Source organism: Coffea eugenioides, chromosome 1, assembly GCF_003713205.1.
Source record: "Coffea eugenioides isolate CCC68of chromosome 1, Ceug_1.0, whole genome shotgun sequence".
Taxonomy (NCBI): Eukaryota; Viridiplantae; Streptophyta; class Magnoliopsida; order Gentianales; family Rubiaceae; genus Coffea; species Coffea eugenioides.
The window spans coordinates 49,832,198-49,846,530 of NC_040035.1; the positions used below are offsets into that span (position 1 = coordinate 49,832,198).

Sequence of the window (14,333 nt, forward strand, 5' to 3'; positions counted from 1 at the left end):
CAGTCAAACAACTTAGTCCAGTGCAGTGAAAAAATTATCGATGATAACCCGATATCCTTGTTCCCTGATTTAATACGACGGAAATTACTTGGAGAATTTACTGACTCCGAAATGACCAGTAGTCTGTCGATACGTAAACCCCGATTACAACTCTTGGTAGAATAGATCTGTTTCCACCCTGTTCTGGGTGTCTAAAGGCAATGTAACATCGGTTGTAATGGAAAAATTGTAAGAACATCTATTTGTGAGAATCTTGAGAAGCCGGCAATGGTCAAGTTCTACCGAAGCAGGTGTACCAAGTTTGGAGCTGTATCCAACACACACCAACTAGACAAGAATTGGAATAATAGAAAAGACTTCACCCATATCCATTGGTTAAACAAGTCGCTGCGCAGGCGGAGCTCTACACAAGCTATTATCCGCGGGGCGCCAGTAAAAAGTTTCTAGGAGAGAAGCTTTCTGTATTCTTGTGCCTCTTCAGCCATCTCCTCCATGCTTCTGTCTTTTCTCTCCTTGTCCAAATCAAGCTTCTGCTGCAGTTCCTTCTCCTTCATGTCTATCTACAAATCGCATAGCATAGAAATTAGACGTCAACTTGATCATTTCAGCTGAATGTTGACATAAACTCGCGACTACAAAAGATGAGGCTAGTTTTCGATCTTACAGCATCATAAATCTCATCATTTTTCTCAAAGTCACCACCTTTCCGCGGAACGATGTGAATGTGAACATGCGGTACTGTCTGTCCAGCTTGGGGTCCATCCTAAGGTATCAAAAAAGCCAGAAAAAGATTAACAACAAAAGTAACCTAGAGCAGCATACGAAAGTATTAGCACTTTTAATACCATAGTGGAAAGAGCAAAAAGATTGCAGATGTACCAAGCCAGGTTTAATGCAATTGAGTACTTTCAAACAATGGAGAAAAGACTAGGAAACATATTCAACTAAGATAGCAGAGCAGCTGGAGTCACACTAAGGGAAACCTACATCATCTTTCACCTAACAAAAGTTTCCTTCTTATCTTCAACATATTGAGCTGAAAAATTAAGAAGTTGAAGAAACAATTGGGATATATGTTAGCTCAGCTTACTATCACTCCATGGCTGTTTATCTAGATCAGAGCAAATGTTTAAAGAGGCCAAGTATAAAGAAAGCTGCATTGCACACGTGATTCTGGAAGCCTGCACAGTGTGTAAGATACTGTCCAGGGAACAGCTATGTAAGCAAATAAAAGAGGGAAAGGATGGAAAGATAAAATAGCTCTTGCAAAGAAGTCACTATGATTAGTGTGGATAAAAACTGTTTCAAGGGCAAATACTTCTGAAATTGCTCTGTATTTTGGGTAAAATCTTACAAGCTGAACCGCTAAATTTATGCAAAAAACATCCGACAACTAGCAGCGATGCAACAGACATATGATTGTAAAGCTTCCTTACTTGAATTGCAAATGTGAGGGAGGATGCCTTGTGGTAGGACTCAAGTTGGCTTCCAACCTCTTGTGCAGTAAGCCATAAATCACTTGTCTCATCAGCAGTGAGATCAACGAAGCGCTTCACTTCACGTCTTGGGCACACAAGCACATGTGTATAACGTCAAGTCAATCAAATCATTGTTATAAAGCTAGACGAAGGTTCTAACTTGAAACAGATAACTGTATCTCCATGGTACCAGTAACCACCTAGTACTCTTATCGCAACAGAAATTCAAAGCTAATAAAAGTGTGCAAGGTTCAGATACCTTGCATAAGAAAATCAGTTACTTTTCTAGTTGGAACACTGTGAGAGCCACATTAAAACAACTTCAGGCATATTCAGGACTATGGTAGGCTCCCATAGAAAACAGAAAACATAGCTGCAGAAGTAGAACATATAGATGTACTACATTTGAAGTTGATACGCTTAAAGTTTAACCACAGAAAAAATGTGCAGCGTTTTAAGTTTAAGCAGCCAGTAAGACAATAGGCATGCTGAAGACTTGTATTTCTTAATACTAAAACTGGATGCAGTATTAGTAACATGTACTCAGATTCCCACAATATAATCATAAACACTACCAAATTTGAAATTTCTCTTCGTTTTACCCACTTAATCGTTCATTGAATCCATGAAATTAGCATATTAGTCGTGAGTTTGTTTCCCCCGCACGACAATGCACACATACAGAAAAGGATATGACCTGCAAAAGCAAAGGGAAGAAATTACACAAAGACGAGCTTATTCAAATAAATAAAATTAACTCGCCTTGAGCTAGTTCACCTACATCTTTATTGACTAAATCCAAAATCATGCATAAATAACAGAACCCTTATCTAATCATCTAAAAAAAAAACACTGAATTGCAGAGAATACTCAAATTCCCAACCCCCCCCCCCCCTCCAAAAAAACAAAAATACCAAAAAATCCCCAAACAGCCAAAAAAAATTACACAATTTAATACCAGCAAGACAACCTTTTTAACCAGAAACGGTTGGGAGTCCCACCAAATGTGCCTCTTTTTGCTACTTTAGTTATGGAGTTCTGGGAAATGCATGTATGATAAGCAGTGTCAATTACCAGGAAGAAGAGGGCGGAGGTTGACCATGGCATAGGAAAGATGTGTGGAGTAGAAAACTTCCTTTGGGTCTATCTTGTATGGCCCAAATGCATACGTTTCGGTGTCCATCTATGAAGCATATATTCACTCCCGAATTAACAACATAGGGAAGGTTAAGAAACCAGAAGAACCAACAACAAAAGAAAAAGAGAAAAAGAAAAAGAAAGTAGTAGATGCAGATGAATTGATCAAGGGCACCAAGTACTAGTATAAAGTTACCGTGTTGGATGAATAGGAGTTGCTCAGTCTGCGGATTAACCGATGTGTAGTTGATCCGAGCTTTGCTGTATACGGACCGGTGGAGATTTGAAGCCCTCCTCTTGCTATTGCCACACCACTGGAAAGACAAGGCACTACTCGTACTAGTTGCTTCACCAACAACATCACAACACAGGACTCCTGCTGCAGAATGAGAAGAAGAACCAAAACGTATTTTACTCTCAATTCATTTTATTTTTCTTTTAATTTTTCAACTTAAATTGGGCCTAGGTTTGAGGAGACTGTTGAAGCGGTAGTCCTTGAGTAATGGGCCGGACTTAATTGGTAACGAGGCCTAAACAGCCCATCTTCACCGAGAAATCGATTCTATCCAACACTTATCCTAAAATTGCTGCTGTTAACTACACCTTTGTAGTTAACTAGGATCGCATAGCACCGTTTAAAATAACTGTTTTTTGGGGTATTTTTAAAATATTTTACTGTAATAGTATATATGAAAAAAAATTTACTATAAATGTTTTTTGAAATATTTGATATATTGTATGGATAAGATGTTTTTTGAATTATTTTTGTTTGTATATTACTGTAGTATTGTATTTAAAAAACTTATTTTTAAAAAATAGGCCAATTCAAACGAAGAGTTTTGTTGGCTGTGTTTTGAAACACCAAAAAAAGGCGTTCTTTATTTTTTTTAACGATCAATTTTGTTGTAAAAACACGGGTGATCACTAACATTAATGGGTTCGCTTTACTTTGTCATTTTCCCTTTCTCATTTTCGAGCATTACATGGAAAAAAAATCTAAATACCAAACTTAATTGGTAAGGGTATAATTCAAATGATTATGAGATCGGTGATTTAACTCAAAAGTCCTCCTCTTTTCCTTTCTCTTATAAAATGTAGAGACTCCCTCGTAGTCCAAACAATATAAGATGGGATGAAACATGAGTAGGGCTGCAAACGAGTCGAGTTTTGGACTTATCGAACCGAGCTCGACTTAATAATAGGTGGGCTCGAGTTCGAGCTCAAGCTTGAAGAGCCAAGAAAATTGAGCTTGAGCTCAACTCGACCAAGGAAAAGTGTCAGGACCTGGTTGAAGAGATTTTGGACTGATTGGGAGGGAATTCAGAAAGAGGGAAAGATTCAGAGAGAATTGAGAGAAGAGAGAGAAAATGAGTTTTCATTTAACAGAAAGTAGTTACAAAATCCCTCCCCAGCCAATCACGAGCTCTCTTATTTATAACCTGTCCAGATTACTAACTAACTACTCTAACTAACTACTTAAGTCTAACGACACCGTTTTCTGTCATTTCATAACCTTGGGCCCAAACGACGACGTCTTCCTTCAGCTTCCTGACAATCCCTTCCTCTTTGGTTTAGACTTGTCCGCAAGTCTCAAATTCTGGAAATTGTTGTTCTATGAAGTCCTTGTCTTCCCATGATGCTTCATCATACTCCAATTGCTGCCACTTGATCAAGTACTGCACCACTGGTATACTTTTCCTGAGAATAGCTCTCCTCTTCAAGACCATTTCTGGTACTAAAGGACACTGATCCTGCAAATCAAATTCTGGTAGAGTAGTGGAGGTCTGCTGTGGAGGTCCAATCCTTTTCTTAAGTAAGGATACGTGAAACACTGGATGTATCCTAGCTGTAGGAGACAATTTAAGTTTGTAGGCGACCTCACCAATCTTCTTTTCCACTTCAAAAGGCCCGTAGAACTTTGCTGCAAGCTTGAGATTCTTTCTAATAGCTATGGTCTGCTGCCTGTAAGGCTGCAACTTGAGAAACACTAATTCTCCTACTTCAAAACTCCTCTCTGTCCTGTGTCGATCTGCGAAATATTTCATTCTCTGCTGAGCCTTCAGTAGATGCTCCCTGATACTGGCAGAGATTCTTACCTTTTCCTGAATCACTTGAGTTGCTGCAGGAATGATAGAATCATGGTAGGGTCCCATTGGAAAGGGTAAAGCCTTATAGCCATAGAGGGCTTCAAAAGGGGTCGTCTCTAAGCTTGAATGGTATGCAGAATTGTACCACCATTCTGCTAAGGGAAGCCACTTGCTCCACTGATTTGGAAATTCTCCAGTCATACACCTCAGATAAGCTTCCACACACTGATTCACCCTTTCGCTCTGGCCATCTGTTTCTGGATGATACGTAGAGCTATAGCATAAACTCACCCCAATCAGTCGAAATAGTTCCTTCCAAAAATTGCTAGTAAAGACTTTGTCCCTATCCGTAACTATAGTTTCAGGCAGACCATGAAGCTTATACACCTGATCCATGAAAACCTGAGCAACTTGCTTGGCAGAGAAAGGATGAGCAAGCGGTAGGAAATGACTATACTTGGTGAATCGATCCACCACTACCAGAATGGTGTCAAGGTTCTGTGAAATTGGAAGTCTCTCTATGAAATCCATAGAGATATGTGTCCACGCTTGTCTAGGTATAGGTAATGGCTGCAAAAAACCAGGATGTTGAACATGTTCAGCTTTATTCCTTTGGCAACTATCACAGGCTTGCACAAACCCCCTAACCTCCTGTTTCATCTCAGGCCAATAGAATATGCTACTGATTCTGTGCCAACTCCCTCTTTGCCCTGAATGACCTCCCACAGAAAAGGAGTGCAAGGCTTCCATGATCTGTCTTCTAACTCCATTGCTTGAGCCAACATAAAGTTTCCCTTTATATCTGAGAATACCATCACTGAGTTCATACAGATCTGGGTACTCAGGTTGCAGGATAAGTCTAGCAATCAGCTCCTGGCACTGCGAATCTTGTCCATAGCTCCTGACCAATTCTGCCATCCAAGCTGGCCTAGCAGAAGACATAGCCAAACAAACTCCTGTCATTTGTTCCCCCTCTCCTGTCTCATCAGCTCTCCTGGAAAGAGCATCAGCCACTAAGTTCTCACTGCCTCGCTTGTACTGAATTTCATAGTCCATTCCAAGTAGTTTAGTCAACCACTTATGTTGTATTGCTGTTGTTAATTTCTGATCCAGCAGATACTTTAAAGACTGATGGTCAGTCCGTATTATAAAATGATAGCCTACTAGGTAATGCCTTCACTTTGTCACTGCCATCACCAGTGCTAGTAGCTCCTTTTCATATGCAGATAACCCCAAGTTCCTTGGACTCAATGATTTGCTAAGGAAAGCTATGGGATGTCCCTCCTGCATGAGTACAGCTCCAATGCCTCATCCACTTGCATCAGTCTCCACCACGAATGGTTGCTTAAAGTCAGGCAACTTAAGGACTGGAGCTGATGTCATTACCTTCTTGAGTAGATCAAATGCTTGCTGAGCTGAGTCAGTCCAGGTAAATGCATCCTTCTTAAGCAGATCTGTCATTGGTTTACACAAGATGCCATAGTTCTTAATAAATCTTCTGTAGTAGCCCGTGAGCCCCAAGAATCCTCTCAACTCCTTCACTGACTTAGGTGTTGGCCATGTTAGAATGCTGTCAACCTTGGAAGAGTCCATACTAACTCCTTCTTCTGCAATGGTATGTCCCAAATATTCCACTCGAGTTTGTGCAAATGAGCACTTGGACTTCTTTGCAAACAACTGGTTTTCCCTGAGCACCTTCAGTACTATCCCCAGGTGTTGCAGGTGTGATTCCCATGTCTTACTGTATATCAGTATATCATCAAAAAAAACTAGAACAAACTTCCTCAAATATGGTTGAAACACTTGATTCATCAAGGACTGAAAAGTTGCAGGTGCGTTAGTCAGTCCAAAAGGCATGACTAAGAATTCGTAGTGTCCACAATGGGTCTGAAATGCTGTTTTGTACATATCTTGAGGCTTGACCCTTATCTGGTGATAGCCTGCTGTCAGGTCCAGCTTAGTATTGAACTTGAATCCAGCTAATTCATTCAAGAGTTCATCCACATTTGGAATGGGGTAACAGTCTTTGATGGTGATCTCATTGAGTTTCCTGTAGTCAACACAGAATCGTCAAGTCCCCTCTTTCTTCTTGACTAGTAGGACTGGTGATGCGAATGGACTGTTGCTGTGCCTTGCAATTCCATGGTTTAACATTTCTGTGACTTGCCTTTCGATTTCATCCTTCTGAGAATGGGGGTACCTGTATGGTTTTAGCTTGAAAGGTTGTGCTCCTGGTTTCAATGGGATCTCATGATCACAAGTCCTGACAGGTGGCAAGGATACAGGCTGCTGGAACACATCTGCATACTCTTCCAGTAAGACTTTAATCTCCTGAGGCTGCTGCTCCTCTGTGGTATCTGTTGAAGTTGATGTTGTCTCTAAAGTTCTCATAGCAAAACACCTCTTCTTATATTCTATAAAGTGCCTCAGATCCTTGCCTCTGATCAAATCTAACTCACAGTCTTCAGAACTCCCCTGCAGCTGCACTACTTCCCCTTCATACTCCATAGAAATCCTGAGGTTATGGAAGTCAAACGTGATGGGACTAAACTGAGTCATCCAGTCCACTCCCAGAACAATGTGCCAACCACTCAGTTCCATCACCTTCAAGTCAAAACCAAATTTATGCTGGTTGACCTCCCACCTGACCCTAGGACATATAGCTTTGCTAGTTACACAAGCTCCATTACCCACAATGACAGAAAAGGGTGATACCATTCTGTAAGGTATGTCTAAGGCAATAACTAATTCACTGTCAATGTAGCTATCAGAGCTACCTGTGTCGACTAGGATCAGCACTTCCTCGCCATCCAATTGTCCTGTTATTGTAATAGTTTTCCTTTTAAGAGATTCTGACAGTGCGTGTAAAGACATTTCCATGACAGATCCTGGATTTCCAGTGTGCTCATCCTGCTCCCCAACTGCATCCTCAAATTCGGACTCTTCCTCCTCTTCCCCCAGGAAAAAATTTAAGTGTCCCATCTTACACTGATGTCCTGCCCCATACTTTTCCCCACACTTGAAGCACAATCCATTGTTCCTCCTATATTGTATTTCCTGGGCAGAAATCTTCCTGGTGGAGTTGTTTTCTAGGGACCCCTTCCTTGCATTAAAGTGTCTATGGTGGCTGACAGGGGGAACTTTGTACAAATTCCCTGTTGTTGAGCTTGAGAGTTGGCTTTTCTGCATTCCAAATTTATTTTCTACAGCATTTCTCTGCATCTCCTTCCCCTGTCTGCTCTGTAATTGCAGGGAATATTCCTGTAATTGAGCCATCTCATAGGCAGCAGACAACTCTGTAGGTTTTAGCATTCGGATCATAGGCTTGATTTCTTCCTTAAGTCCGCTAATAAAACTCGAGACAAAATATCCTTCATCTAACTGAGGATTTTTCATCAGCATCAGAGGTTTGAGTTCCTCAAATTTTTCCTGGTAATTTTCCACACTCCCCACCTGTTGAATCTTGTTGAATTCTTCCACTATATCTCTGCAAATTTTATTACAGAATCTTTTGCACAATAATTCCTCAAATTCCTTCCAGCTTACGCCAGAGTTTTCCATTTTTAGTCCTTGAAACCACCTATCTGCTTTCCCTTCAAGAAACATTTCAACTACATCTACCTTCTGATTTTCAGGTACTTGATAATTCAGAAAGTATTTATTACATTTTCTCAGCCATTCTTGTGGATTTTCCCCATAAAAAAGAGGTAGCTCTAATTTTGGAGGATTAGGTATATAGATCCTACCTTCTTCTCTTCGGATGAAACCTTCACTGTTCTCGACTTCTTTGTTGATTCGTTGCTGATGTGGTGGCGTTGGCAGCAGTGGCCTTTCTCTTCCTTCCTCCACTGGATTTTTCTCTCTGTTCATCATCATTTACAGGAAGGAGTTGAATTTCTGCTCTAGTCCAGCCATTGATGCTTCCAGCTTCTCTAGTTTGATGTTGGAATTCTCCATTTCCACTCTGATTTCGCCACCAATTTCAACTCGAAATTGCTGTTGAGAAATATGGAATGTCTCCATAGCTTCCTGTAGCCGCGCTTCTTGTTTCTTGACGCATTCTTCCAAAGATTTCAGGCGAGTTCCTTCCGCCATTCGTAATTCCAAGGATCGATCGCTCTGATTACCAATTTGTCAGGACCTGGTTGAAGAGATTTTGGACTGATTGGGAGGGAATTCAGAAAGAGGGAAAGATTCAGAGAGAATTGAGAGAAGAGAGAGAAAATGAGTTTTCATTTAACAGAAAGTAGTTACAAAATCCCTCCCCAGCCAATCACGAGCTCTCTTATTTATAACCTGTCCAGATTACTAACTAACTACTCTAACTAACTACTTAAGTCTAACGACACCGTTTTCTGTCATTTCATAACCTTGGGCCCAAACGACGACGTCTTCCTTCAGCTTCCTGACAAAAAGTCAGGCTCGAACTCAACTCGACAAGGCTCGCGAACTGTAGCTCGATTTCTGACTTGTGAGCTGCTCGAATTGTCAGCTCGTACGTAGGTCGAATTTCTGACTCGTAAGCAGCTTGTTAGCTCGAATTTCTGGAAATTAATCTAATAAAAATAACAAATAATTATTTTTTCTTAATAAATAATAAAATATTAGGGATATATATGTAATTTTACTATTAAAATAAATAAATATATATATATATATATACTCGAGCTCGCGAATTAACGAACTTAATATTTTGAGTTCGAACTCGAGCTCGAGTTTGATTTCGCCAGTTCGAGCTCGACTCGAGTTCGATATTCAGCTCGTGAGTGTTTGCTGCCCTAAACATGAGTTTCTCCTTTACTTTTCCAACAAACAAGAGTGATTGAAAATGTTACTTAAATATTACAAGACTTCTTGTGAAAAAAATGGCATATATTAGGATGCTTAAGAGTAGATTTTTGTCACATTTTGGTAGGGGTATTTAATTTCAATGTTGTGGAAAAGGATAACATATAATGAGGTAAGATCTTACCATAATTGAAGGTGATAGAATAGTAATTGAGAATACACAGGCCAAAATCAAGAAAACACAAATCATTAGGAGGTGTGAGGAATAAACAACAAAGAAGGGGCCAATGTCGAATTATCCGTCTACAACACTGGACATCCCCATCCCCTGCCACCCCTGCCCTGCAAGACCATCCCCGTAGTTGTCAAAAAATCAGGCACCAGCACAGAGCAGAGAGCACTGAATCTATCATCCACCAGCGGCAAAAGCATGGCATGTTGTGGGAGCTCCACAGCATTTGCAACGTGGAGCATATCATCCCTTAAATCAGTCCTGCCTTCAGTTCCAGTTCAGAGAACTCCTCCACTTCACTTTTCAATTGGGTCTTCCCCAACTCGCCTCAGGGTCGCTACTCTGCGCAATTCCGGTCCGGGACTTCTTCAGTCTTTCGTGGGTCTTGCCCCTTTGAACCCCCTTCTGTCCCTTTCTTCTCTAGGTACGGTTCACTTTCTTTCTTACCCTTCACCAGGGCTGTTCCATTCATTTATGGCACCCCATTTGGCTTATTTCTTTCACTAATTGGTTAGCTTCTTTGTTCTAAATTTTACCGTGTATTGCCATATTCTTTTGTAAACTTTATCACTAAACTCGTGCTCTTCCCCCAGCGAAATAAAAGAAGGAACAAAGACGAACTTTTGTTTTTTAATTGGAAGTTAATTTATTGCAATACCGGAATAAAAAAGGACACTTTCTTTGATAAAATCATTATTTGATTGGGGTTATTTGGCAATTACTATTGATCATGTATATAGTTTTATATGTTGGGTTAATATCTGGTGCTTTTGTTTCTGCACAATTGGCAATTAATTCAAGGATCTCTGGGGCCATAACATAATGAGAACCATGGCCAAATTCAATTCCCCACTTTCTTTTGGCATTTCCGCGTTCAGTTTAGGAGTCTTTTGAGGAATGCTGGGATGCTACCACTAGATTATCAGGTAGAGGTGTAAGAGTCTGGGGATGGTTCCTCTTAGCTTCATGGACATGGAGTGAGACATTGCGAAGGAAAATTAATGGGTGTGATGTATGAGGCTGATGATTTTGTGAAAATTAGTGCTTTGCTTAAGTGGATAGGTTTCATGTTATATTAGGACTTGTAAGTTTTAAAGGATAACCGATGAATATTTTGATTTACTGATGCATTCAGAAGTTGCGATTCTAATGGGACTAAGTGATTAACAGAAAAAGGACTAGCTAGCTCTGACGTTGGCATTCTAATATCTGGTCCTATGCCTTGTTTGTTTCAGATTCATTTGGCTTTGAGCATTCTTTTACCACCATTGACAATGGGGGCCGATTCTTTGCTATGAGACATGGAAGGAAGGTACCTAAACTCAATAGGCCCCCAGACCAACGACGTGCGCTCTTGCGTAGCCTGACTACTCAGCTGCTAAAACATGGGCGAATCAAGACCACAAGAGCAAGGGCCAGTGCTATGAGAAAGTATGTTGACAAGATGATTACATTGGCTAAAGATGGTTCTCTGCATAAGAGAAGGCAAGCCCTTGGATTTATTTATGAGAAGCAGATTGTTCATGCATTGTTTGCTGAGGTCCAGGAGAGGTATGGAGACAGGAATGGAGGTTACACAAGGATAATTAGAACCCTACCCAGACGAGGGGACAATGCACCCATGGCTTTCATTGAGCTGGTGTAAATTGTGATTCATCATCTTGATTATGCTTTTCGGTTTCGCTCATCAAGGGCTTTTTGATAGATCCAAGTGTTGTAATCAAATTTTTGCTTCTTGCCTTGCTGGCCTATCTAACTTGTGCCAACTGATAGCTTCTACTTTTAGTTAAATCTTTCGTATCATGTGTTTATGTCTAGATTGACTCCTGGCATTCTTGTGATTATCTAATGAGAATGAAGTTTCATCAGACGTGTACGGATCATTATTTTACAGATTGTATTGTGCCGCAGTTCCTGGACAATTTTGTGGTGTTACCATAAAAAAGAGAGGAGCATGTAGCGCATATATAGTAGCTGCAGTTGGTAAGTTGACAACCAGATGAAAGGATGCACTTGAATGCTTTTGAATTATAAGCAAAAGCACCTGAAAATCGCTCTATGACAGGCTTTCATATGCGTCTCGAAACTATTGGAGTCAGCAGAGGCCTAATACTTTTGGATGTCAATATGTGAAATGCGGCATTGGGGATGCTATTGTTGCACATTTATCCTGCTAGTTAAACATACTAGAATGACACTAATCTTACATTGGAGGTCAGGTTTTATTGAGATGGATGATTAATAAACCTAGTTCATGGTATTACGGATCCTTTTCTTCTGCTAGACAGAAATTGAAAATTTCGGTCCTTGGGCTTGGAAGTTGGAACTGGCACCGTAGAAACGAAAAGGGATGGGGAGGCAGACCAAGGAAGGGGAAAGGATTAGGAGAGTTTTTTCTTGACCAAGGACTAAATACGAATGGTAGTAGTCTTCATTACATGTGTTTTAGGGATTATCTTTAGTTAGCTGTCTTTGGTGTAATTACATCATAGGAGTATCTTTCAGCCGTCTACATTTACTCAATAACCAAAATTATACTTTGCAAAATGAGGACGAAATCAAACAAAATAAAATCACAGCCAATTTGCAAAATGACTTCCTCCTCATTGCCATTTACCAACAGAAAATGGGAAAAAAAAATTGCAGTGGTCATGTTAATTTCTACGGCAGTAAAAGCGTTAAAGAAAGGAAAGTTGAGTTGTCAATTTCATAATTTGCAAAAGTAAACAGGGTCTACTTCGGAAAAAGAAGGGGATAAGGGGTAACGTGGAAATTATGGTAGAAGAAGATAAGGTCTGTTGTACATTTCTTGCACTTTCCTGAGTTTCTCGCTTCGCGGTATCAGCGTCATCTTTTGCCGTTTCCTCCCCCGGTTTACTGACTCGTATCGCTGAGTTGAAACAATGTCGGTTTCAACAGCTTTGAATCTGGGATATTTAGGTAGTTCGATTGCGAATGTTCCGACCCACAATGGCCAGAAACCTTTGTTGCTTCATGGTGCGACGTCGCACTCGCTTCCGCTCTTAGCATCACCAAATCACCTGCTCAAATTGGGCCACACCAACTGCAGCTGGCGGACAACTACACCCGTGAGGACCGCCGTTGCCGCTGTCCAATCTTCTGATCCCTCCGAAAAGGTTAGCCAATTATTTTTCACTTCTTCTTTCTGCTCTATGCCCAGAATTGATGAGATAATTTTGTGGGGCAATTACTTGTTAACTAAGTAGCACCCAGTCAAGTTTTCTATTTTCTGGGGTCCAATCTCTGACAGAATTGAACGTTGGTATTTTTGAACAGCAAGAATCTGAGTTGAAGAAGTATCATTTTGTTGTGGCAAATGCGAAATTCATGCTGGATGAGGAGGAGCATTTCAAGGAGCTATTGTTTGAGAGGCAACGACTGTATGGGGAGCGTGAGAAAGAGCAGGATTTTTGGCTTGTGATTGAACCAAAGTTCTTGGACAAGTTTCCTGCTATTACCAAGAGACTCAAGAGACCGGCTGTGGCTCTGGTTTCCACAAACGGCCCCTGGATCACGTAAGCTTAATCTATGACCCACCCTTTTAATAGTACTGTACTGCATTCCTGGCCTAAAATACTTTATGTCCATGCCTTACTGTTAGAAAAAGAAGAGAACTTTACGATAAACAGAGTTTTATTGTGCAGAATACCACTTAACCACTTCAGATCATTCTATGAAAGATAAGCAGAAGCTTATATGCTTGTAAACTTCGCAATTTACTGTTCTGTGCAGGTTTATGAAATTAAGACTGGACCGAGTTTTACAAGAAAGTTATGAAGCTGACAGTCTTGAGGAGGCTTTGGCATCTAATCCTGCTAACATAGAGTTTGAGAAGCCAGATAAATGGTCGGCACCATATCCTAAGTATGAATATGGGTGGTGGGAGCCCTTCTTGCCCCCTGGATCAAAACCAGCTAAGGTATAAAACCCTCCGTTTTGTCTTCAGCATTTTGAAATTGCAGAGTGCAAGAGTAGCGAGAAGTTGACAAAATCTCTGCATACTCTTAAGAGTAAGTAGTATGAGCAATTTGTTATTCCTTTAGTTTCTGCACAATTTAAGAGGTAAATGTCGAAGAACGGTTATAGTTGCAGGCTCAATTACAGGCGAAAGTGACTAATATCTTTATATTACTGATTCAAGCTAGTGAGTAACCTTAAGTACCTCTGTCATGTGAGATGGATTGAGCACGAGGAAGTAAGCAAACAAAAAGTTTTGGTTAGGTGTACAAAAGGAGCTTGCCTGAAGATGAGCATAAATTTGAATAGTCTTTGGCACCCAACTGAATGCTGAAATGATCAACATGGCTTCCTCTTGTTGAAATGATTTTGGTTTTTTATAGTCAGAAAGTGTTCATCTCCATTGAAGATTCTGTATATGTTTTTCTCACTACTGTAAAATGAACGTCAGTCATGGAGCTAAAATAACTAAATACTTGGGAGAGCTATATTGTATATTGTTTGGAGTTGGACAATTGGAAAGGCAAGTGGAAACTGTAAAGCCTTGAATGCATTGCAAAAAGTTATCAAGGAAAAATTCAAGTTAAGTGAAAATGCTGCTGCATCATTTGCAGGATGGTTCAAATACCTGTT

General features: G+C 40.4%; 3 protein-coding genes across 3 annotated transcripts; 2 read left to right on the forward strand and 1 right to left on the reverse strand.

The window, feature by feature from the left end:
• Positions 1-39: 39 nt before the first annotated feature.
• On the reverse strand, positions 40-3,014 carry LOC113749904 (bifunctional bis(5'-adenosyl)-triphosphatase/adenylylsulfatase FHIT). Its single transcript, XM_027293782.1, has 5 exons — positions 2,812-3,014; positions 2,551-2,661; positions 1,437-1,583; positions 665-763; positions 40-560 (listed from the first exon to the last, which is right to left on the reverse strand). The coding sequence occupies exons 1-5, from the start codon at positions 2,974-2,976 to the stop codon at positions 444-446; spliced, it is 639 nt and encodes a 212-aa protein (XP_027149583.1). The 5' UTR covers positions 2,977-3,014; the 3' UTR covers positions 40-443.
• A 6,764-nt stretch (positions 3,015-9,778) lies between these two features.
• On the forward strand, positions 9,779-11,592 carry LOC113759351 (50S ribosomal protein L17, chloroplastic). The gene is made up of 2 exons (XM_027301920.1): positions 9,779-10,146; positions 10,958-11,592. Exons 1-2 carry the CDS (start codon positions 9,921-9,923, stop codon positions 11,365-11,367), a joined length of 636 nt encoding a protein of 211 aa, XP_027157721.1. The 5' UTR covers positions 9,779-9,920; the 3' UTR covers positions 11,368-11,592.
• An 885-nt stretch (positions 11,593-12,477) lies between these two features.
• On the forward strand, positions 12,478-14,227 carry LOC113764295 (ycf54-like protein). The gene is made up of 3 exons (XM_027308308.1): positions 12,478-12,859; positions 13,020-13,258; positions 13,476-14,227. The coding sequence occupies exons 1-3, from the start codon at positions 12,626-12,628 to the stop codon at positions 13,666-13,668; spliced, it is 666 nt and encodes a 221-aa protein (XP_027164109.1). The 5' UTR covers positions 12,478-12,625; the 3' UTR covers positions 13,669-14,227.
• Positions 14,228-14,333: the final 106 nt, after the last annotated feature.